The sequence below is a fragment of the Sturnira hondurensis genome, unplaced genomic scaffold (genome assembly GCF_014824575.4).
Source record: "Sturnira hondurensis isolate 20B ecotype Veracruz unplaced genomic scaffold, ASM1482457v3 Scaffold0021143, whole genome shotgun sequence".
Classification (NCBI taxonomy): Eukaryota; Metazoa; Chordata; class Mammalia; order Chiroptera; family Phyllostomidae; genus Sturnira; species Sturnira hondurensis.
Genome location: NW_028093774.1, coordinates 20,102,007 through 20,126,960, shown reverse-complemented (window position 1 = coordinate 20,126,960; position 24,954 = coordinate 20,102,007). Strand labels below are relative to the sequence as shown.

The window sequence follows — 24,954 nt, the reverse complement described above, 5'->3', positions numbered from 1 at the left end:
CCGCCTTCATTACCACCTCACTGGTCTACACCACCGATATCTCCAACCGGGATTATTGCAGTGATTCAATTCTGTAATCCTAACTGGCCTCCCCACTTCCACTCTGCTGCCCTCCAGGCAGATCTCAACTGCATCCAAGAGAGATCCTGTTAAAACCCGAGTTACAGCTCATCACTGCTCTGCTCTAAAACCTCCGATGGCTTCTCATTGGTGGGAGATTGCAGAAATGGCCACAATTCCTTAAATTCCTCCTATCAAGAGATAAAGCCCAGGACTCACTCCACTGAGTCTGGGCCGGCTGGCCATGCAGTTGTCTTTGTCCAATAGAATGTGGCAGGAACATCGTGCAAAGTCCGAGACTGGGCCTCGGGAGGCCTCAAATGCTACTGCTCTTACTCTTGGAATCCTTGCAGCTGCCATGTGAATGGGTGCAGGCCAAGCTGTTGGGGGATGAGATACCACATGGAGCAGAGCCGTCCCAGACAAGGCCATTCTAGATGAGCCAACTATCAGTCCGCCCTCACTGTCTGAGCACACTTGATGGAGCCCAGCCAAGGTCAGTGTTGCCCAACCAGGTCACCTGCAGACTCACAAGCTAAATAAATGGTTGTCGTTTGGAGCCACTGAAGTTTGCTGTGGGGTGTTAGGCAGCACACGCTGATTCACTCTCATTCTGAGAGCAAGTCGATACTAACTGCGTTGCCAGTGCTTAGAACATTGTCTGATCCCCAGTAAGTGCTCAATAAACATTTGCTGAATGAAATCTGTAAGTGGAGCTAACATTCTAATGAAAGGAACAAACAAAAAAACCACAAAGTAAATAAACTAGTAACATAATTATAAAATGTGATGGGTACTGTGAAGAAAGTAAAATATAGCTGAGGTAGAGCATCACAGAACGGGAAGTAAAAGTGTGGACCCTCCAGGGGTCCCCATTTCTCTCAGAACAAAAGCCAAAATCTTTCTAGCGGCCTCCAAAGCCCTACGTGATACCTTGCTGACTTCTCCTGCCATTCACTGCCTCTCAGCCCCACCCACTTTGGCCTCCCTGCTGCCTTCTAACATACCAGACACGCTCCCGATTCAGGTTCTCTAGGGAACGCGCTCCCCTTAGACACCCACACCGCATGCTCCCTTTCTTTCTCTGGTTCTATGCTCACATGGCCCCATCACAACTGCCCTGTAGAGACAGCAACCCGCTGACCCCCGGGCTGCCCTAACTCCTATCTGCTTTACTTCTCTCCGTAGCAATCGTTGCCCTCTGATGCATTGCAGATGGCTCCTTTGTTTACCGCCTGCCTCTCTGACTCAAATACAGCTTCCACCAAGGAAGAAATTTTGGTTTGCTCAATGTACCCTTAGACAGGGTAGAATTGTCTTGGGAAGAAATTCAGCCAGAATTGTCTTGGGAAGGCTGAAAATCTTTTAGGGGCCATAATACCTGTCAATCCGAAGAGTAAGTGAGGCAAGTGTTTGGATTTGAGCCTCCCTGGAAATAAGGCAAGTCCTTTTTAAAAAGCCAAATGCCTGGGGGAGTGTTGGAGTGCTCACTGAGAGCTCTACAGACAGGCTCATGGCAAGGCTGGTGACATTGCAAAGCTACCGATACTACACGTAACAGCCACATGGAACATCTTTTACCACTGTGGAATGCTAGGGGCGTTCTAATGCCTGCTGTTATTTGCTTCTCCAACAGCCCTGAGGGGTGGGTAGGGCAGGTTCTATTAACCTCCATTCCTAGAGGGAGCTAGCGGGGGTCACAGAGCTCAAGTGAGCTGCCCAAGGCCACAGATGGACAGAGTGGGCAAGCCGGATGTCCAACCATGGTTGGTCTGACTCCAAGCACAGTGCTCACATCATGTTTTGTTCCTTTCTGTTCCTCCATTCTGGACTCTCACCTGGTGACTTTCTTGAGTCATTAAGTTTCAGAGCCAATCTTGAACTCTTGACAGAACCCCAACTGGAGAGGTGCCTTCTCTCTAGCAGGGGTGTCCAACCTGTTGGCACCTCCAGGCCACACTGGAAGAAGAGTTGTCTTGGACCACGCATTCAATCCACAAACACTAATGAAACTGAGGAGCTAAAAAAAGGTTTGAAGTAAATTTACAGTTTTGTGTTGGGCTGCATTCATAGCCATGTGGGCTGCATGTGGCCCCTGGGCTTCGGGTTGGACACCCCCAGTAGAGAGCACCCCGCCAAGAGGCATGGGCGGCGAACACACTGTTGGAGCATCAGTTCCAGAGACTCCTCCATGGCTTCAGATTGACCACAGCCCCTTCTGTTTGGCAGTTAGGAAAGCTCGTGCCTGGCCACGGACCCCAGCCCACCCCGGGGCTGGCTGGGTTGCAAGGTCAGTGAGGAAGGGCGGGCAGCTGCTTTCAGGCAAAAACCAGAAAGAAATCCCTGGTCTTGTTGTTTTATTTTGGCTTAAAAATCAAGTCGGGTGACAATGGAAACTCCTTCCTTGCTCACTCTCCTTTCTGCCCGTGTTGACAGCAGACAGACTTGCTAATTCTGGCTGGGGTTTTTCCCTCCCAGGCTGTTTTTCTCTTTTATCTTCATCAATTGAAGAGAGCTGTTCTGCCTTTTCAAACTGTCGGAAGGTATCTGGGGTTTTGTGTATTTTTTTTTCTTTCTTTCACATAATTCTGTGGGTCTTTTCCCCGATATGTATTTTATCTTAAATTAACTTCTAGCTCAAGTTTCCGCCCATGTGACTTCAGCGTGAGTTACCAGAAACCACAAGAGAAAGAGCCGTGAGAGAGCCCCAGAGCAAACGACATGTCCCTGCGGGGAGCAGTGCCTCTGCACCCCAGAGTGAGGAGGACGCAGGGGTCAGAGGTGGCTGCAGAGCGGGCAGAGGAGGCACCTCTTGAGGAGCTTGGCTGTGGGGCTGCTGGCCTGGGGATCGTCAGGAAAGGAGGCCAGCTGGTGACAAGAGAACCCAGAGGCTCCTGGGGCTGCGTGGAGAGCCCGGAAGACTGCAGCCATGCCTCACAGCTCTGACAGCAGCGACTCCAGCTTCAGCCGCTCTCCGCCCCCAGGCAAACAGGTAGAGCCCCCCTTTCCTTCCTTCTCTGGTTCTCTTGGGGTAGGAGGGGATGAGCAGAGGGGCAGGCTTCCCTGTCTTGCCCAGGGGGCTGAGCAGTGAGGGAGTGGCTGGTGGCACGAGCAGCCTGTGAAGCTTAGGAGGTGGTATTTGCAATCAAGCTGAGCATGTTGGCAGAGACCCTCACCCTCCTGCCCGTTCCACCACAGCCCCTTGTCCTCCTTGTTCCTTGATGGTGCCCATCACCTCCACCCCACTTGGATTCCTGCCCCAGGAAGCTTTCTAGGAAGCCAAGAGGAGAAGGAACATCCAAGAACTCTAGCCTCTCCGGGGAAAGGCTCTGTGTTTCTCTAAGGCAGTGGAAAACCAAGAAGAGGAGACTCATAGTGGGCTCCATGACCCAAAGGCTAGAGATGTATTGTCCCAGGGGACATCCATGGGGCGAGCGAGAGAGGGGTCAGGGAGAGTGGAGGAGAAACCCAGGCAGCACAGAAGGATCGATCTTATCCACTGGGGCACTGTCCTTGTCACTAGCACGGCCAGCAGAGAGGGCTGCTCGAGCTGCGACCTGCGCCTTTCCCCCCTGTGGCTTCTGGACGAGAGGAAGGAAAGAAATCAGGAGGCGACTTTGGAGACTTAGAGACGTTTACCCAGCTCAGCTCTGGGGAAACCAGAGAGATCCAGGTAGAGATTCTGGGAGTGTTCGAGGTCCAGACTGTGATTTCCAAGTCAGAAGTTTTCAGCTTGGAGGTTGTCAAAAACACAGGGCACCCCGCCTGCCTCGCAGTTTCGCAGGTGTCCTCCTGACCACATTTCTCGACATCCCTCTCTATAGGAAGGTCTCTTTCTCTTCCAATACATCAGTGGATTGAAAGTTCTTCCATTCATTTCTTAGCACAGATATCCAAGAGAGCTTTCAAAATGCTGCTGCCAAAAGAAAAAAAAGTGTATGGATGTAAAATACGCAATGGCATCGGGTCATAAATGATCTGACAGAAGGGACAGGTTGGGAGAAGTCCTGGTGGAGACCCCTAGAGGGCAAAGGCCTGGGTCCTCTGTTCAAGATGTTATCAGTCTGGCTCAGATTGCCTGGAAGCCTGCTCTTCTTAGGAAGGAAATTACTCATGGCTTCCATGGTAACCTGGTCCCCATCCCCCTTAGAGGAAGAGCGCTTCCTTCCTATCGAACCCAGTGCCCTCTTGCCGCAATGGCTGGAAGTGTTGGGCAAATTCGTGAGACACAAGCGTGGTAAGCAGAGTCTTGCCCTGGGAACTGTGCGCCTCTAGACTGTGGGGTCGTGAGACTGACCGGCCAGGACTTGCAGAAGGGTTTCACCCAGGCCCCTGCATTTGTCCGGCAGCATCTGGGGGGCAGCTGGACCTAACCTCTGCCCGAGCAGAGGGCCCGCCCAGCTGGGAGTTGTACTCAGGCAACACCCAGGGTCCCCTTGTCCTCCTAAGTACCCATGCACTACCTGTCCCAGCCAGGTAATCTTCACCATTAAAGCCATTCTTGGCCTCTAGTTTGTAGTAGGCATTGCAGTCAGGGTCATTGGGAATGTCAAGGTCACTGAGCACGATGACGGGAAAGCAGGGAAAGAAGGGACAGATCTAGGATGGGGACCTAAGCCCAGGAATGCAGCAGAAGGCACAGGGGGTACATGCCAGTGAGGTTGGGGGTGGGGCCTGGAAAGGCATCAGACTTCACGTTGGAAGGTGTAACTCCCAGATTACTGGGAGCTCTTGGGGAAGCTCTTTGAGCCTCCGTTTCCTCTCATATAAGATGAAATGACAATGCCAACTTCACAGAATTGGGGCAATACACAAGAGTACCTCTGGAAAAACACTTGTTCAGAAGCGGACACCTAGTAGGTGCTCAAAAAAGTTTTGGAAAAAAATAGCAAGGGAGTTCTAGGCCAAAAAGTGAGAGAGTAAGGGTGGAGCAGCCCCGAGGAGGAGGAGAGGTGATAAAACACACTTCATCGCCTCAACCATTTTTTTCGAAGCACATTTCTAGCGAGGCCTCAAGGCCTCTGCCCTCTTCCTGTGACTACTGGCCAAAGAAGTTGCAGAGACCCAGGGAGTGTAACAGAGTGTGGGGAAGAGTTCCCCTTTGGGGTCAGCCTTTTGGTAAATAGGGGGTGGGTGGGCAAACGAAAAGATGAAGAAACAGAAGGATGGACGGATGGACGGACGGATGGACACTCAGCAGCAGGAGAGCCTGCTTTAGCTCAGAAGAGAGGGACAGATGTGCCCAATTGTCATCCTCTCTGCTTCCCAGGACTCATCTGATGACGTGAGGAAGGTTCAGAGGCGGGAGAAAAACCGCATTGCTGCCCAGAAGAGCCGACAGAGGCAGACACAGAAAGCCGATACCCTGCACTTGGTGAGTGTTCAGAACTTATTCATCCTCTTGAGCCGTAGGCTTTGCTCCCTACCCCCCACGGATGCTTGGACCAAAGCTTTGAGTCTGCCTGAATGGAGATGAGGACGTGGGGGGAGTGAGTTGAAGGGACAGGGCTGTGGGGTGAGGCGGGAGAGGAGGTTCTCCTTTGAGAGTAATGAGAGGATTCTGGCAGGGAATAAGCCAGAATGCTGGAGGAGAAAGAAGCCCTTCTTTCTGGCCCCTGAGGGGGAATGAGGGGCACATGCATGGAGCACCGGCAGCTCAGAGGCTGAATAGAAGGCAGAACCACCTGCTCAGTGATGGGGTAGCCAGAGCAAATTCCATCCCTTGTGAGCCCAGAGAGCAGAGGCAGGTCTGTCTCTGGGAGGAATTAGAAGTTGTGAATGGCTTTGGGGGAGCCCAGTATCTGTCTGTGCTAGGGTCCCACATAGTCCCATCCCCTGGGAGGCCAGTCAGGCAGCCACCCAGCCCTGCATTTGGGGCAAGGAGATTCACAGGGTGCTGCACCTTACTCCCCTTTTCTGAGTGTCATTAAGGTTTGACTTTGAAGTTCTTCTCTTTCATGATATCCTAAGGGGTCTGTGGAAGATGTAGTTTCAAGTGCACTTACTGGGGAGGGTCGCCATCCTGGCCGAGTTGCCTCTGCAGTCTCCAACGTTCTAGAGACGGCCCTGACCCCTGGCTTGGGCAGGGCCCTGGTCCACGCCAAACTGCAGTTCCACCCGCAGCCCGAGGCCCTGGTGGATGTTTCTAAATTCTGGCTGTGTGCCCCCTCAGTGATGTTCCCTCCTTGTCCCCCCCCCACCTTAGCAACTGACCTCCCTGCGCTCTGCCTCTTAACTTGGTTCTTGTCCAGCCGACTGACTCCTCTGGCCCCTTCCTGCCCATCCCCTCCTCCCTGTCTCTGGCCGCTTTGCCTTTCTGTACCTCCTCCTGAGCATTCCTGAGCCGCCAGCACCCCAGTAGGTCATTTCAATGGTAAGACGGGCAATTGGGGCCAAAAATGAATACGCTTGGGTTTATTTGAAAGATCAGCATGGAAATCAGCCAGTGACAATAGTTTTCGTCTTATCAAGAAAAAGTAAAGTGTCTGTGTGTGGTGTCAGGTGGGCACCAGACTTTGTCGGGGTGATCAGTTTGTGAGGTGTACCAGTGTCTAGTCGCTATGCTGCACACATGAAATGAATATAATATTGTTTCTCAACTGCAGCTGAAAAACAAATTAAAAAAGTAAGATGCAGTTTTAGAAAAAAAGGTGACTCGTTACGCTTTGTAAGGAAGCAGACAGCAGGCTGCTGCAACGCCTCTGATTGGATGCTCGTGTTTTATTTGAAACATATTCCGCGTACCTTCCCTGGCATGATAGCATAGTTTTAAGTTCATAAATAATTGTTGGATTGAACAACAACCAAAAAGATGAGTGAACAGCAAGTCTGTCCTCCTTATTGAGAACCGTGATCAGAAGCCTAAACGTTAAATTGGCGGTGGTCCCGCCGCTACGTGTTCTCCATGTTTCATTGTGGCTCAGGGTTTCACGACACTCCAGTTTGCTACCTGAATCTTGGATACCTACGGTAACTCACTTTGTGTCTATCAGAGTCTGATTCTCGTTTAGGTGTTCTTTAGAGCAAGCCAATGAACAAAGTAATGAAAATTAGAAAGGATAAAACCTTTCCTTCTGCCCTGGCTGGTGTGGCTCAGTGGATTGAGCACAGGCTGTGAACCAAAGGGTTGCCAGTTCGATTCCCAGTCAGGGCACGTGCCTGGGTTGCAGGGCCACGTGAGAAGCAACCACAGATTGGTGTTCTTCTCCTTCTCTTTCTCCCTCCCTTCCCCTCTCTAAAAAATAAAATCTTTAAAAAAACCCACTTCTTTTCTGTGCAAGTAGATAATGTCCTGAGACTGGATAACTGCTGTAAACTTTGCATTTGTGACTTTTTAAATGTGGAATCTAAGTACAGCTCAGCAGGTCCACAGTCAAAAGGTCAGGGTTCAAACCCCAGCTCTGCTGCTTGCGATCTGCGCGGCCGACTTTAGAGACATTCCTCACCACCCTCAGTTTTGGCGTCCGTGTCTGTGAAATGGGGATGACAGTCACTGCCTGATAGAGATGGTGCACCTAGGAGTTCAACACAGTGCCTGGCACAGCACAAGATTTCAAACAATTTAAGTATAGTAAGAGTACTATCAATAGTAGTTATCATAGGAAGCAAAATAAAAAAAATGTTATCAATAGTAGTTATCATAGGAAGCAAAATAAAAAATGCACACACATACGTTTTAATATATGTGTATATATTTAGGTATGATTATTTTGTTCCTATAATAATTATATATATATATAATATATATATATCACAGGGCTGGAAGATTTCTTAAAGGCTGGACACACTTTCCATGCTTCAAACTCTTCTCCAACACACCCCCACTCTGGAAATGGTCCCCAGATGATGCCTGGTCACTTCCGGTGACAGAGCTTCCTGTCCTCCAACATGAACAAGGGGGCTTCCCTACCTTGAGCTGCACCTCTGTCTCCCCCTGCATCCACCCCACTGGTCTTCATCCAGCCCCTGGGGGACACATCAGGGAGGGTGGTGTGGATGTCTCTTGGCTGCGCCCAGGTGTTCCACTCTGGCTCCGCTGTTGCTCTCTATACGACAAGAGTTAGAACCCTTTGACTGCACTCATCATGGCTAGGTTGGGATAACCTCTGGGGCTTGTGTCCGCGGAGCCCTGAGTCACGTACACGTTAATGCCCGCACCCCAGCCCCCCTCCCCCGACTCTAGAACATTCCCGCCTTCCCCACAGCTAGGCACAGGCTCCTCCCCACTCCTTAGGTCACATCAGACTTTACACAGAGAGCCTGGGGATTGCAGCCCATGCAACGGATGTTTTTTGACTTTGGGTTTTGGCTGCAACGTATAAATCTGCCACCATCAAATGGAGGATTTGCCTGTGGTCTAAATGTTTATTTCCTCTCAGATGGTAATCACCCATCTTCTCCATCCATTAGCCTCTTAGTGATGTTTGCAATCTGGGTAGAAAATCTGCTGGTTTATCACCGGCATTCTTAGGATTGAGGGTTCGGTTTGCCCTTGGCTCCTTTTCATGCTTGGCTCCGCGTGCTGCGGTTCTGGAACCTTCTCTGGCCCTCTGGCAGAGTCACAGGGCTCATCCACTCACACTTTAAAGACCAGGGCTCAGAAGCTTCTGAGAGTGTGGTGTCACAGAAGGACAATGTTTGTATTTGTGTGCCGGGTCACACCGTCTCGATCTCGACTTCATCACTATTATCTATCCTAAACAGGAATTACCTTGTTTCCCCAGTGAAGCTGAGGTACTATCCAACATTTCCCATCCCTGTTCTGTAAGTGGCCTACGCCAACACCCTGCACCTGAATTGCATTTCAAATGCTAGAGTAGGGAAAGGTCCTCTTTCAAGGACTGTGTTTAATCTCATGCAAATGTTATGACATCCTGGCACTGACCACCCCTCACAGAAACTGGATCAAGTGCTTCTTCTCATAATATCAACAAACACTCCAGTTTTGTTTTAATTCTCTCTTGACTGGGTGTCTCACTCAGCAGCCCCCACACTCAGTTTCTCTTCTCCCACAGACAACTACAGAGGTCATCAGGCCCAGTGACGACATTGGGTCAGAGGGAGAAAGGCCGACCTTGACCAGTTCGTTTTCAAAAGATACCAGTAACCAATACGTGGGTCCAAGATAATCAGTTAAAAACCTATTAAAAATAATAAGGAAATCCAGTCACCTTTTAAGGTTGACACAAAACAGTAACAGCTTTCCTAGATGCAAACCATAACTAATTACAAAATTTATTTGGGCCCTGGCTGGTGTAGCTCAGTGGATTGAGCGCGGGCCTGTGAACCACAGGATGGTGGTTCAATTCCCAGTCAGGGCACATGCCTGGGTTGCAGGCCAGTTCCTGGTTTCCGGCAGGGGACGGATGAGAGGCAACCATACATTGATATTTCTCTCTCTCTCTCTCTCTCCTTCCCTTCCCCTCTAAGATAGATAAATAAAATCTTTAAAAAAATTTATTTGGAGACAAGATTCCATCTATAACACCAACAACAGCAAATGAAAGGAAAGACTAAATTGAACAAAAAATATGCAGAGCTTAATTTTTTAAACTTTTCAAATTATTCAAAGTGACTTAAATACACTCTGATAAATAGATATATCTTATATAATAATAGCAATTTTATTAAATCAATCTAAAATTTAATTTAATGTGATCCCAATGAAATCCTGATAGAATTTTCTGGGATTTGAAGAGCTAGATTAGCTATTCTGAGTTCCCAGTGAAAAATAACCATCTGAGAATTTCCAGAAAAAAAATCTAAAAAGGGAGGGCAACTGGAGAAGATTACCTGAACAGGATATTGAAGGGAATGATAACTATAGACATGAAGAAGATATAAAAAAGACCGTATATTGGATAGACTAGAATACAGAACGAGGCTCCAAACAAACTCAAATTTAAGACTCAAGTACATATGTCCGTTCCCAAGTTCAAATGCACAGTGAGTAGAATGGCATTTCAAACTGGCTAGTCATTTGAGGGCAGGGGAAGGCTAACTGCTTTATTGCTCAGACAACGCACACACACAGAGATTAAATATAAAAAGAAAAAGAGAGAGAAAAAATAAAGAAATTTGGGAAAGGGAGCATTAAAAATTTTATCTTGGACTAGAGTCTTTTCCACAGAAAAAACCAAAACCTTGAAACCGTAAAGGGACTGATTGCTATACAGTCCCTTTATTTCACTAAAAAGTGAAAATTTCTATACGGCTTAAAGTACCATATGTAAGATCAAAGGCGAATGACAAACTGGTAAAAACATCTGCAAGACGCGTGACCAAGAAAGGGCATAGTGTTTACTTAGTATCTGAGAGCTCTTATGAATAAGAAAATGATGAACACTCCAAAGAAAAATGAAGGATGATTACGAGTAGGCATTTTACAGAGTGAAGTAAATATGGAATATGGCAAATAAATATGGAAAAGAGGCTCCTTTTTATAACAGTGAAACGCCAAGGGGAGCAGTGTGAAGATCTGCCAGATTGGCAAATGGGAAAACCCTGCTGATGCAGGGCGTTGCCAAGGCATCGGGGAAGCAGGCACCCGCAGGCGTGACTGGTAGCGGTACAAGCCAGTATGCCTGCGACAGAGGGCGTTGGAGTGTGTCCGTCCAGTTTATAAGCACACATACCCTGTAACGGGGCTGTTTTACACCTAGGAGTCTATTTGCCAACATGACCACAGATTACATAATTATAATTAATACATAATTATGTATGTGTAAAACTAACCGCTGCTGCATTGTTGGTCATAGGAAAGGCCATGAACAAGCTAAATATCACCAGCAGGGGGCTAATTAAACTATAGTTTCCTCATCCGGTGGAATACCTCCCTGGATGTGTTAAAATAACGGGTTACATCGGAACGTGCTCACCGAAAAGACTATCAAACTTCTATACTCTTCCGTGAAAAATATATGGATTTTCTACATGGTTTGCTTCCATGGGTGTTTCTAATAAAAACAAAAATGTATTTGTGCATGGATGGCTAAACTTACCATCTTTCAAGCAGGTTTCCCCAAATGCTGTTAATGGTTAATGGTATTTATTTCTGAAAAGCAGAATGAAAAGCCTAAAGCAGGAGAGAAGTACTCTCCATTTTTTCACCTTTTTCATATAGTTTGGATGTTTTTTTAATTACCTGTCCATTTATATAACACAGATATATAAATTTGCAATGTTGATCACTACAACATGCACATTAGGATGATTTCTTTTCAAATTTTTATTTCAAACATAGACTAATCTTCCACTGTGACATTTGATCCCTGGAACATGCTACAGAAACGTCTCTGTCCTTTGGCAGAGCCGACTGTCGGCTGGGATTTACAGCGGGGAACCCTGAGGTCCACAGCCCTGGACAAGGCATACAAGGGGAGGGGAATCAGTTTCACCTGTGTGGCCATCCTGGTTAACTGTAGTGGCACTCTGGTGCCTTGAGGTAGGGAGGCATCTGAGTCAGGGCCCCAGGTCAGTGGGAAAGAGAATTGAGATCAACTGAGAAGCTTCTCTCTGGAAAAGGCTGAAAGCAGAGGAGATGGTGAGCAGACAGTAATAAGAGCTCAGAGCTGTGCTGTTGGCAAGTTGGACCTGGCCTTGGGGATGCAACTGGAAGCAAGGAATAGTAGTGGTCAAGTTTGACAGCTGGAACTTTAGATGCCCCCTTGGAGAAGGGTGGGACAGGTGATTGCCTGGGGCTGGCTCCTGAAGGCGTCTCACAGCACTTGAATAAAAGAGAAAGGTTTACAGTTTCAGGGCATATCTTTAATGCCATATATAGCAAACACCGAGAGTGTAAATCACACATGAAATAAAGCTTTACGCTGATACTATGAGAAGTAAGGTACCTGAATAATGGAAGAAAAGAAGCTCTGCAAAGATGTGGACTTCCCCGGCCTCCCTAGGAAGACACTGTTGTTCTCGGTCTCCTGGGGAGGCCTGAAAGACAAGCTCCGCATAGAGTCCTTTTTCACTCATATTGCTCTTTCCCTCTCTCTTGGAAACCACTCCAGAAGGTGCTTTGGCATAGCAAAGTTATAGTGAGAACAAAACAACAATAGCAGAAGCCACACAGAAGCAATGCTCTGACTCGCTCTGCCCTAAAGAAGTTCAGTGTGAACTGAGTGCATCGTCTGTGGAGGAGAGACATGTCTCTTGGCTTCTATTGCTATGAACTTTTTATTACAAAAATATTAATTGAGCACAAGACTGTGTACTAGGCACCGTGTGTTACATGCACTACTGGCTGTATCTTATTTAATTTGCACAAAAGCCTTACTTTGTGAGCCCTATATTAGGCTAAGTAACTTGTCCAAGCCCACAGAGCTTGGAACCAGTTCTGTCTGACTTCAGAGTGCACCTTCCTGACCACGGTGCATGCAGCCTCTTCCTTCAGATTCTCATGAGGACATAGTCATTTGTCTTCCACAGCCTGTACCCTCCTTCAGTCTTGTCCTGAATTTATTTTTTGTTCTTTAAGCAAAATCCTCCAAAATTTATAATTCCACCCTCCATCATTAGGCCTGGTCAAGAAAGTAAAGATGTCAGGCCCTGGCTGGTGTAGCTCAGTGGATCGAGCACAGGCCTGCGAACCAGAGGATCCCGGTTCGATTCCCAGTCAGGGCACATGCCTGGGTTGCAGACCCGTTCCCTGCAGGCCAACTTCCAGCAGGGGACGCATGAAAGGCAACCATACATTGATGTTTCTCTCCCTCTCTCCTTCCCTCTAAAGATAAATAAATAAAAATAATAAAATCTTAAAAAAAAGAAAAAAAAAGAAAGTAAAGATGTCTTTATGCAATATACCAATATCTCCACTGAAGCGATTTTTAAAGAAAGTGGTGTAACAAGAAATATGAACATCCTATGTGGGAATACCCGTTGGAGCAGCAATGTCACTTACAAGAGTTTAAAGGAAAAATGTTGCACAGAGATGCTCAATTCATCATTATTTGTGAACAGCAAACACTTTATTGATACCATAAAACTGGACAGAAGCCCAACAATAGGGGGTTAAGCATGTTACTGTGTGTACATTCATACACTGTAATTTGTTCTGGCAAGAAAAATGACCATGAAGATTTTATTTATCAACACAGAGAGATGCCAATGTCACGGACTGAGTGAAAAAGTAAGTTACAAAGCGTATGCAGAGCATGGTCCTTTAATGTAAAATCTGCAGGTCGGGCCATGTTTGCATGCTAAGCGAGACATCTGGAAGGATGCTCTGCAAAATGTAACTGTGGTCATGTCTGATTGGTGGAGTTTGAGTCACTTACTTTTGCTCCTAGTACTTTCCTGGAATTTTGTTTATTGTGATGAACGTATGTAGTTTTTACTCAGAATAAAACGTTAGACCCTTTTCACTGGAGAAGGAAAAAACATCAAGGCAACCCACCAGCCCTAACTTCCTGTCCTGCTGCTGCTGATGGCCAGGCTGCTTACGTTTGGGAGGCACATTTGAAAGGATGCCAGCTCCACACCAGGCTTAACGCTGTAAAGGACTTCTGTCCAGATGGGATGACAGGCACCGGGGCACAAGGGGAGGGCTGCCCACCCACGGACGCCTGTGAGCGGCCGTCTGCAGCAGTAGCCAGGCTTCTTCCTCCAGAAAAGACTGGGAGGGTCTTGCCAAAGAGCTCGTGCCCACGCAGTCTGGGGGTTTTATTCGTCTTCACTGTAGGATGCAGTTGGGCCCCTGCTTCCCAGGAGGCACCTATGGGCTCCACAGGACAAAGTCCCCTTCAGACTGTGGGACATCTGTAGGGCGTCCTGTCATGAGTCCCCATGGTAGCTTGTGGAGGGAGTAACAGTAATGATGGCCATACCCCCTTGGGTGTAGAAGCACAGAATTAAAAGCAAATTCGGAGGCGCTTTAGTCAACCTGCTGTGTTACCAGCGAGGGCACTGAGGTCTTTTTCAAAGACAGCCAAGAACCCAAATCTCTTGCCTTCCCTCCACTAGCTTTTGTTTTTTGCTGCCTTGCTAACCAGGACTCTGCGATGCGGGTGGCGTCACTCTCACTGTGAGACTGAGCCAAGAAGTAGGCCATTGACTAGAATGTCGGGGGAGCTCGATGGAGACTCCTCCGTAGCAGAAGCCAAGTGCCCGACAAAAGGCCAGAAAGGGAGAGAGTCCAAGGCTGAGAGGGGCTGAAGTTTCAATGTTCCCTTATTTTAAACGGTCTTAAAGTTGGAATCCAAAATTAAAAGGACAATGACACCTTGGGGAAAATATTTGCAGCAAATTAAATAAATACAAATTTAATGTTTATACCGTAGGAAGAACATCCTTTTTCAGAAAAACATCGAGACTCCAATGTATTAGTGGTAGAACCTGTGACTATAAAGCTTATGTAACATTTTCCCTACCCAAATGAAAATAATCCCACTTTCTATTCTGATTGTGAAAACGATACTCATGAAGTGTTTCTCAACCCTGGCACTATTGACATTTTGAGTCAGATAATTTTCTGTTGTGTGGGGCGGGGAGTGCTGGGTCCTGTGCAGTGTACAATGTAAAACCTGCCCATCACATCCTAAAAGCAACCTCAGCCCCAGCTGTGACGATTAAACTCATTTCCAAACCCTGCCAAAGGTTCCTGAGGGGCAAACTCGGCCCTGGTTGAGAATGCTACACTAGGGAACAGCCCTACAGAAAGTTCTTCCTCCTCAGTTGTCGATAACGTGTTACATTAAGATGAAATTAAGAAACTTTCAGTAAGCTAGTTGGCAGGGTAAATAATTTAAAACGATAGCATCTAATTGCCAATGAGGTCGCTGTGAAAATGACATAGTGTTCACCACTTGCTGCTGATGTTGCACGCCTGACACGACCCTTGCTCGGCTGTGCCGACCTTGGGGCCTGGCTGCGCCCTCTGGCCTGGTCAGCTCCCTGCTGGGGGTCATCTGGGGAAATGACCGAACAGACAAATGGAGGGGGAGCAAGGCATTTGCTGGGGCATGATTTATAATAGCAATATTTTGGTAGCCGCCAAAATGTCTAACATTAGAAAACTGTCTTAAATAAATTGTGGATCATCTATTTAATGATCTAGCTGTTAAAATACTGATTATGGTGATTATGACCAAATCATGACAGAAAGGAAAAAAAATTGTATATCTACTGATTGAGATTTTGTAAACATAGGTCTTTAATGTTTGTTAGAAAGGATAAGATGGCAACACACACGAATGAAAATGGTCGTTAGAGGGGACTAGGATCGTGGTCATGAATAATTTTTTAAAAACTAATGTAGTTATACTGTATGTTTCTATCTAAAATTATAAGAAAATGGTCAAATAGAGAGCTGAGTGAATTCTGGAGGACATAAAGGACAAGAACAGAGAAAATGTTCTTGACCTAGAATTTGGGGGTCAGGTTTGGAGAGGGGATCTTATAATTTGTCCTCCAAATAGAAAGACTTTTTTAAAAATGTATTGATTTTACAGAGAGAGAGAGAGAAAGAGAAGAAGTGTGTGGGGAGAGAGAGAGACAGAGAGATTTACTGTTCTACTTATCGGTGCATTCATTGGTTGGTTCTTGCATGTGTCCTGACTGGGGATGGAACCCAACCTTCGCCTATCAGGATGATGCTCTAACCCTACCTGACCAGGGTGGAAACGCTTTTGAGAGTGGAAAGGGGATCTCTGAAAAAATTATGCCAGGACACTAAGTATGAACGGGGACTGTCCCCGCAAACATCTGCTCACCCTAGATTTAGAGGATCCAGGAGGGGTGACCTGGGGCTCTTAGGAACATTCGAGATTGGTGCAAACGTCAAGGCCCAGCAGAGGGGACCAGAGTCCTGCAGCTAAAATGGAATTTCCCGAACCCGAGGACCCCGTAATTAAAATATTTTCTCAGTACTCACCTGGCACAAGAGTATGCCTTAGTGCTAAGGGCGTGGAATGGTCCAGAAAATTATAGAGGCCAAGGCTGTATTGCCAGGACTAGCACTTGTATCAGCAGAAATGATTCATTCTGCTGCACAAGAATACGCAGATGATAGCCTCCTATGAGCACTGAGAACAGAGCAGGGACAAGACAGACCAATCCCTGAGCTTATGGCCCTCGTGTTCCGTTGGAAGTCAGACTGGGAAACAGACAAATCAATAAAAATGCTGAGCACACAAAGTGAAGAGCCCGTTGAAGAAAATCAAAGAGCGTAACACTGGGAGTGACCAAGGAATGGGGATGGGGGCGGTGATCAGGGAAGGCCCCTCAGAGGCCCTGCCAGTCAAGGCCAAATACGAGTCACAGAGGATGAGACTGAGCAGATCTGGGAGACACAGCTCTCAGCAGAGCCTTGAGGCCGCACTGGGCGCAGGCCCAGTCAGGGTTGGCAAGTTGCTTCGTGGGGCTGGGGACAGCACGGGGGGCGGGCAGGAGCTCAGGAGTTAGGGCAGCGGTGCTGTGGGAAGCGGGAACCAGATTTGGGGAGGTCCGGGTGGTTGTTCCCAAAACTCATTCCAATCCTGGCTGGGGAAGACAGTGGAGCCTAAATTCTCATTTATAAAATGGGACGCAGTGGCACCTCAGTGGGTTGTTTTAAGAGTCAAATTAAGCCCTGGCTGGTGTAGCTCAATGGATTGAGCGCGGGCCTGCGAACTACATGATCGCAGTTTGATTCCCAGTCAGGGCACATGCCTGGGTTGCAGGCAGGTTCCCTGCAGGCTAGGTCCCAGCAGGGGATGGATGAGAGGCAACCATACATTGATGTTTCTCTCCTTCTCTCCTTCCCTTCCCCTCTAAAGATAAATAAATAAATAAATCTTTAAAAAAAGAGTCAAATGAGGGAGCAAATACAAAAATAAGGTAATGTTTTTTCATTTGTTTTGCATGTGCGGGGAACAAGTTGTATTAATTCATTTGTTTAATGCAGAGAGTGGGCATTTTCCTATAAATTAATCAGATGAAGAAATCAGTTATCTCTTCACATAAAAAAAACATATGGCCTTCCTTCCAGTTGTTTATGAAACTTCAAGAACACTGTTTGACTTGGTTTTTCATTGCAGCTGGTTAAGTCTCCTTCACTTGGTCTGGACGGTAAAAGTCAAGTCTGAGCTGGGACCGTTGCATGCCAAGTTTATAAAGTGGTGTCATTCACTATTTCCACCCCATAGCTTCAGTTTTGAAAACAGAAGTGTTGCTAAGCAGGGGTTTGACCTAGACATTTGTGAAAAACAAATTTCTTGCACTCATTTGTAGCCATCCAGGAGTCAAAACAGCAGAAGCTGTTGAAGTTCTTACACAGTAGGTTAAATGCTCCCGGCACCTTTCACGGACACCCTGAATTTACTCAGTTGGCTCGTCATGTGCAGGTTTCAGGTCTTGGTTAATGATGACAGATTCTGGGTTTCCAGGTGCTGTCCTAGTCACTGGGGACAACGAGAGTCCCTGCCCTCCCAAGTCCAATAATTCAGAACTAGTGTGATACTGTTATAATCAATGAGATTCTGATCAGTGCCCCACCACTTGTCTTTCCATCCTAAAAATGAAATATTCTGGGCTATTTAAAATAGTTTTCACCAAATATAATGTAATACTAATAATAAGGCACTTTGTCTTAAACAGGCATTAACAGAATTTTTATTAGAAATGTTCTTCTACTTTTTAAAAGTTTATATTATATTATTTATACTATACAGTATAAAATAAACTACACTTAATAAAACAAAGATATTGAGTATATGCATATATAATAAAACAAATGTAACAAAATTAAACCCTGTATCTATTGTATTATCTGTATTCCTACACTGTTTTTAAGACAAATCAGCCATGGATGTGATGCTCCAGCAAGCTGCTCATTTAACTCATTTGGGAAGTATTTTTTAAAATCTTGATGCCTGAGACCCAGTCCAGAATAATGAAACTGAGACTTTTCAGGAGTGAAGTTTATGTATTAAAGTTTTGCAAAGCTCTTCAGGCGAGGGCAGTGTGCAGCCAGGGTTGAGGACTGGGGAGCGGTGACACTTGAAGCCTGTCAGGAGGATGTGGTGGAATGTGGGGAGTCGGTGGGGGACAGTTATATGGTTATGTACGGTTCTACACCCAGCACTGGGTCCCAGAGGCCCAGCAGCTTAAAACAAGCAAACACACACACAGAATTCAGTCCTTTGTGTGGATGGAAACTATGGGCCATCTGTTTTTCAGAACTGGGCTTGCTAGTGACAGCCTCGCCTATTTGATGTATCAGTCAGGATTGCATTCAGTTGCAAATAATAGAAAAACGATCAAACAGGGTCATCGGTAAGTCATGCTTTGTTTTTCTCATAAGAAATTCAGAAGCGGACAGACTAGGGCTGGTGCAAGGGTGTCATCAGAGAACCAAGCTCCCTTTCTCTAGCTACACAGGTGTCTTCAGTATGTGACTTTCCTCCTCAAGGCTGCAAGATGGCTGCTGAAGCTTCAGGCATCGCTCTGTGCCCAGGGAGGGTCCTGGTGTGAGGCTTTGCCTTTTTGGTTGGGAAGGGATGCTCCACACTTAGGTACTCCTGCTCATATCTCATTGGTCAAGATTTGTCGCATGGATTTTGCAGCAGCTGGGTATTTGAGGTATTTTCCCCCCTGCTTTTCCAGAGGAAAGTAAGGGGAAGGAGTTTGGGATAAATGTGAAGCGGGCCAACCCAGAGTGTTTCTCACCTATGAGGCCAATGAGCTCAGAGCCTGAAAGCCAAGGAATAGGTGACTGGGCTGCAGACAGGGTCCTGAGGGCGTCGCTCGTGTGGCTAGGGGTTGGTTGAGGAGGAGGATGCTGATGATCCCAGATCTTCAGCTTTCAGGCAGGAAAGTCAAGATTTCTCCAGAATCAGACATAGACGTTATTGAGTGCACAGACCTGTGGTTTGGGGACTCTTCTCTCCTCATCGGGGAAGGGACCACAGGTAAGGCTACTTTCCCCAGGACGAGTGGGAGACGCAGGCGCAGATCCCGCTATGGCTTGGGCAATGTCCCATCTCTCTGTTTGCAGACTTCCCAGGAATGGTGGGCTCTGCCCTGTACGTGTATTTGGTGCATGGGGCCTGGTAACTGCTGGAGACTGGACATACGGCTGGGTGGGAGGGGTATAAGCTTCACACGCTGTTCTCGTATTTAAGTGTGGGGAAGAGCTAAAATGTCACCCTACTAATAAGTGACTGCGGGTTCTGTTAATGAAGAAACACACAGGGACTATTTTCACCTTTCTGGAAACTGTGATCAGAAGATTCAGAGAGAAGGTCAAGGCACTAATCCAGAGCTGGCAGGAAAGAGGAGTAAGCTCTCCTCAGAATGGCTGGAGAGTCCCTGCTTTGGGTGAGAGCCTGGCCTTGGCCTTGGTCCCAGTTGGCTTCCCTGTGGGTGAGGGACCAGCCTGGGGATTCCCCATCATTCAAGCGCTCACAGAGTGACCCCCTCCTTGGCCCCTCCAGTAGGGAATTCCCCAGAAGGCTCCCACCCCAGCAGGAAGCCTGCTCTGTAGCCACCCCCAGGCTGTGGTTCATGATAGAACTGGCACCAGGTAAACCCACAGGTGAGGGCAAATTGTGAACGTTTGCATCTGGATTTGCATGAGGTAGGAGAAGAGGGAGAGTGAAATTAGAAAGGCAACAGGGCTGATGCCTCACAGAAAATAATGACCAAATATCAAAAGATTTAAACAGACTTCAAAGGCAGACAGGATGGTGGGCAACCTCTGGAGCCAGACTGCCTCATTTCACACCCTGGTGCTGCAAGTTAAAGCTGTGTGACCTTGAACAAGTTGCTTAACTTCTCTGTACCTTAGATTTTCCGCTTGTGCAAAACGTGCATTATAATATTATTTACCATATTGGGTTAGCAAAGATTAAATATAATGATAACTGTGAGGTACTCAAAAGAGCAGCATTCAATCAATATTAGCTATTAAGTCAAACTGCACTATTCTTTTTAAAAATTTGGTTTCTACTTCTTTTTCTCACTTTAGTTAAGTCTGCATTCCTTCGTTCCCCCCACCACACACACGAGCACCTTCCCAGTAAGTGGGGCTCAGAGGCTCGGGTTTGCTCATATGCTCAGGTAGTCATTTTGGAATCTGAAATATTGGAGAGTCGAAGAGGGTTTGGAGACCTACTAATCCTGTGGTTTTCAACATTCAGTGCACATTAGAACCCCCTGGGGAGCCTTTAACAACCCCACGCCCAGGCTGTACCCCAGACTGGTTAAATCACAAGCACGCATCAGTACTGGCAAAGCTCCCCAGGGAACCCCACTGATGCCAGCACCTGGCCGAGGTTGAGACTCATTGTTTTGGTCCAGTCTTCCAGTTTCAAAGGGAGGCAATGGGCTCAGAAAGAGTCACCCAGCAGGATCAGGACCCAGGAGCCCTGACTCCAGTGACCGCTCACGGAGCCTGCCGTTGCTCCGTATTGTGGACCTCACTCTGCATCTGGAGGAAGAGCGAGCCTGGGGATGGCCCGCCAGCAAAGTAGCTGGACAGGAGGTTCCCTCTCAACTCAGGGCAGGAGGCAGGTGCCCAGCTCTGTGATTGGAGGAGTGTGGCTGACTCAGGAATCTTGTATCATGCCATGCTTAAGAATCACCCAGACCAAGCCAGAGTTTTCTCTCTGGAGACTGTGGAATAGTCAAGGACTTAGTAATCCCAACTGAACGGCCTGTCTCTCAGGGGAATCAGGTGGGTGTGCTAAAGAGTCCAGGGCTGAGCTGGGGGAAGCCCCGAGCCAAGCCCTGCCCTGCTCTGCCCCATGTGGTTCTGGGGCATCAGATCAGTCACTCTTCAAAGTTGCCGGACCTCTTAGAAACTAGGTGTCTTGAGGTCAATCCTACAGCCCTTTTCTCAGCAGCTGCTGCCACCAGCCTGTAGTCATTTGGATGGGTAGGCAGAGTAGGTTTGTCCCAGGGTCTCTGCTGACCTCTTCTGTGAAATGGGGATAATGAGGGCAGCTGGCCATGCATAGCCATCCCAGAGGGCCACATTGTGGAGCCTGAAGGACCTACTTGAGTCCCTCAGAGAAGAAAGCTGGCTATGCAGAAGGACAAATGCAGGCGCACCCCTGCCCCCCTGTAGCAGAAGACAGGCATGTCAGAAACCAGAGTTGATGTCCCAATGCTCCTTTGCTCTTCTCCCTGAGTTCTAGGTTCCAGGCCCCCACTGAGAGGTTAGGGGATATGATTGTTTTGCCTCTGTGTCAATAGCTGCTTCCATGAGCATCTTTGCCAGATGCTCCAGGATGAGCCCTTTCCAGGCCCCGCCTGGCCCGTGGAGGGTTGGAGTGGACCCACCCAGCAACAGCAGGTGGGGATGTGGAGGAAGGAGACCCCACATCAGCTGCTTCCTCCTGCAGGGGAAGTCAAACTGTTTCTCTTGTTAAGTGGCTAGCTGCATGGGCCCTGGACCGGCAGTGCTGGCTCCTCTGGGGCCCAAGCAGGAAGCAGTCTTGCTCCTTAAGGTAAAGACAAGTTTGTCGTCTTAGGTGGTGGTTTTCTGGTTAGAGGCGGCAGTGGTTATGAACCCACTTCTAGAGCTCTGGGGACTGCAAGCCGGGGAGGCAGGGAGACGGGGAGATGAGAAAGCCAGAGAGAGTTCAGCGGAGCTTGCTTAGCTGCCAGAGCTCGGAAGGACCTGCAGTTACTTCCCGAAAGCTGGGCCTGCCTCTAGGCGGGGAGAAGGTCAGAGCCAAGGCATTGGTCCCTGTGCCCCCGCCTACCCGGTCCCTCCCTTCTGCCTCGGGGTTTGCCCAGGTTCTTCAGAGCACAGAATTTACAGTAAATGTTGTCACCAGTGGAAACTCTAAGAGGGGGCGAGGAAAAGGGCTAGAGGAAGGGACCAGCACTCCAGGCGCCCAGTTCCCGTCTTACCAACACCCCCTACCCCTCCCAGTCTAAGTGTTGTTTTATCTTACCTTTCGGTAAAGAGGGGATGCCCTTTCTCCGGGATGTGCCCGGAAACAACCAAATGGTAAGCTAGCCACACCTTGCAGAAGCAGTAGCCAGTGTCCCGCCCACCACCCACCCCAGTTTAGAGATGGGGGTTTCCTTTGTACTTATCTGGGTGCATTTCTAGTGCAGAGCCACATACAGGAAATGCCAGGCTGAGGCTGTGCATGATCGCATCTGTCCTTTATAAACGGCTGGAAGCTGGCTTGGTGGGTAACGCCACGGACCTACGTTCCTCTACCACCTTCCTGGGTGCAGGGTTGGGGCGACTGGCAATGTAACTAACTTGCTCATTAGCCTGCATGAGGCTCATGCCCCTGGTGGATTATTGAAGGCAAACTTTCAACATCAGGTTATCTTACCTCTGCTCACTGCCCATCACAATTTTGAGTCATCTTCTAGTCCAGCAGGTGATATCATCAGCCAGTCAGCCAACAAGCATCTGATTTCGTATGTACTAGATGCAGGTACTTAGTGACTGCTTGAATCATTGGGACCAATTTAATATCACATTTAACTAGTGTTTCAAACTTGTCTGATCATTAGAATGACCTTGAGCACTTGTTAAAAATTAAAATTTTGAAATTCACCTCAAATTCCAAACCCAATGACTTTAAATCTCTAGATTTCAGGAAGCACCTGAAACTGTATTTTTAATAAGCCCTTGAATGAAATTCTAATGATACGGCAAGTTTGAGAAATGCTGACCTAAATCTGTCAGAACTAGCACAATAAGGCCCGGACTTCAACTACTGGGTTGCTTTTTGATCTGAAATGTAACTTATTTGCATCTCCAGCACCATTTTCCTTCCTCTGTGGGCACCAATGGTTAATGGAAAAGGTCAGTTTCACTGAGTCAAAGCCTGTGAACCTTGAAAGGCCCACTGGGAAAGCAATTCCTGGGTTTTCTGGAGGCAGATTGTTTTCAGTGAGCGCTAATTCCAGAGTGTCATTGTTGATTAATAACCATTTTATCAGCAATCAGCACTCTTTACCCTGAGCTTTCTTCATCAGCACGTATCTGACGGCTCTCATAAGCAACAGGGGAGAGGTGTTTCTGGAAAAGAGGAACCACACACCCAGAATGCCATCTGACAGGCCCTTGTGGGGTGGGGGACAGAGTAGGACCGAGCGCTGTGGTGGGCACTGACCACGTAGTATTGATGTAGACCCTGAGTGTCCTAGAGCCCGGGTGGCACAGGCGGCTCACCACGGACTCCTTTCGTGAGACTAAATCCCAGCACTGGGGCCACTCAGACCAATGGCACAGAGTGGCAAAGAGGGAAGTCAGAGCTGAGGTGTTCTCGTACGCTCTTCCATCTTTTCAGGCTCTGCCTGCCAGCCGGTTTCCTTTGACATGTACTTGCCACTCTCAACCCACATGCACACAGAGACCCACATATATGCAGGCACAAAGGAGCCCACTGCCATGTAAATTCACGCATGCATTCACATCACATGTACGTCTCTCATGAGTTGGGACCGTAAGAAACTTCCCTTCTTAAGGATCCAACAAACACACGCCAACAATTGCATGTGGTCTAACCTAACATCTATGCACATACATGCACATTTACACGTGTGCTTACACAGATGCACCACACACAGAGCACTGCAAATATCTGTGTGCGCATGTGCGCACACCCATGTGTGCAGACAGACTCTGGTGCCCTACCCCATGGATGTGCCTGTCAGTCCGGTCTGGGCTCCTCCTCTCCTGCTGCCTCTGCACCCCTCAGACCCTGGGGCCTGCCTGACATTAATCTGCAATGCCGATCCTCCCCTCACAGGAGAGTGAAGACCTGGAGAAACAGAACGCGGCTCTGCGCAAGGAGATCAAGCAGCTCACAGAGGAGATGAAGTACTTCACGTCGGTGCTCAGCAGCCACGAGCCCCTGTGCTCCGTGCTGGCCACCAGTGCGCCCTCGCCGCCCGAGGTGGTGTACAGCGCCCACGCCTTCCACCAGCCTCATGTCAGCTCCCCGCGCTTCCAGCCCTGAATTTGCCAGGGGTGGTGGAGGGCACAGCCACCCCCACCCAGTCCCCAACTGCTCCAGCAGGCCTCCGGAGGGGCACATGGACTGTGGCCAGGTGGCCCTCGCCCCTCAGAGCCCTCTCTCTCCCTGGAGATGCCAAGACAGAAGCCTGGACAAAGACTGAGCACAGGACAAGGGCAGCTGGAAGAGGGCGAGGCCCCCCAGCAGGGTGGCAGCCCATCTGCATGGGCTGGACCCCACATGGGTGGGTGCTGGGCCCCACATGGACAGAGGCCCAGCCCACAGTTGTGTCAGCCATAGCGCCACAGTGCAAGGGAGGGTTATTTTTCTAAATAAATATCTCAAAAGAAACCAGTTTGGCCAAGCAGTTTCCCTTGAAACCTTAAACTCTGTCGGGCTGGGACCTTTTTTTTTTCTTTTGGGTTCTTGGACTTTAAGAGCCCTTCAAGCTCTGGGGACTGCTAATATCGCTTATTTTCCATGGTTTATTAACCTACTTGGGAAGCTGGGATTTTCAAAGAATCTTCCATTCTCCCTGTAGGCACCTTCTTGATTCTCCTTCCCCAAATCACCTCACCATGACCTTCTACCTTCCATTCCTCATCGCTTCACACTTTCCAGATTGTCAGCGGGTCATTCTCTAGATTGGGAGAAGGATCAGTGCAAGACGCCATTTGGGGAATGGTCCTTCAGACCAATGCTCCCATTTGTCCCCGCCACACGGCTCTGCTCCCTCCGCTGCCCCCAGGCAGCCCGCCTGGATGATGTGGCTTGCCAGGCCCCATGCCGGGAATTCCAGTAACGCAAGGGCCACACCTCACATACAGGACAGCGCTTTTTTCATGCTCTCATGGGGCAGCAAGGACACAGGCACGGTCCTGCCAGTGGGTCTGCGTGTCCTGCTGAAGACACCACCTCCCTCAGGGAGCCCCATACAGCACACACTGCTTGGCCTGTCCCCACAAGTCCCCACAGGCTG

The 24,954-nt window shown here is 48.3% G+C and overlaps 1 protein-coding gene across 1 annotated transcript; it reads left to right on the top strand.

Moving 5' to 3' along the window:
• The first annotated feature begins 448 nt into the window (after nucleotides 1-448).
• Nucleotides 449-24,326, top strand: BATF (basic leucine zipper ATF-like transcription factor). The gene is made up of 4 exons (XM_037031539.1): nucleotides 449-556; nucleotides 2,697-3,052; nucleotides 5,330-5,434; nucleotides 23,769-24,326. The coding sequence occupies exons 2-4, from the start codon at nucleotides 2,990-2,992 to the stop codon at nucleotides 23,976-23,978; spliced, it is 378 nt and encodes a 125-aa protein (XP_036887434.1). The 5' UTR covers nucleotides 449-556; nucleotides 2,697-2,989; the 3' UTR covers nucleotides 23,979-24,326.
• The last annotated feature ends 628 nt before the right edge of the window (nucleotides 24,327-24,954 follow it).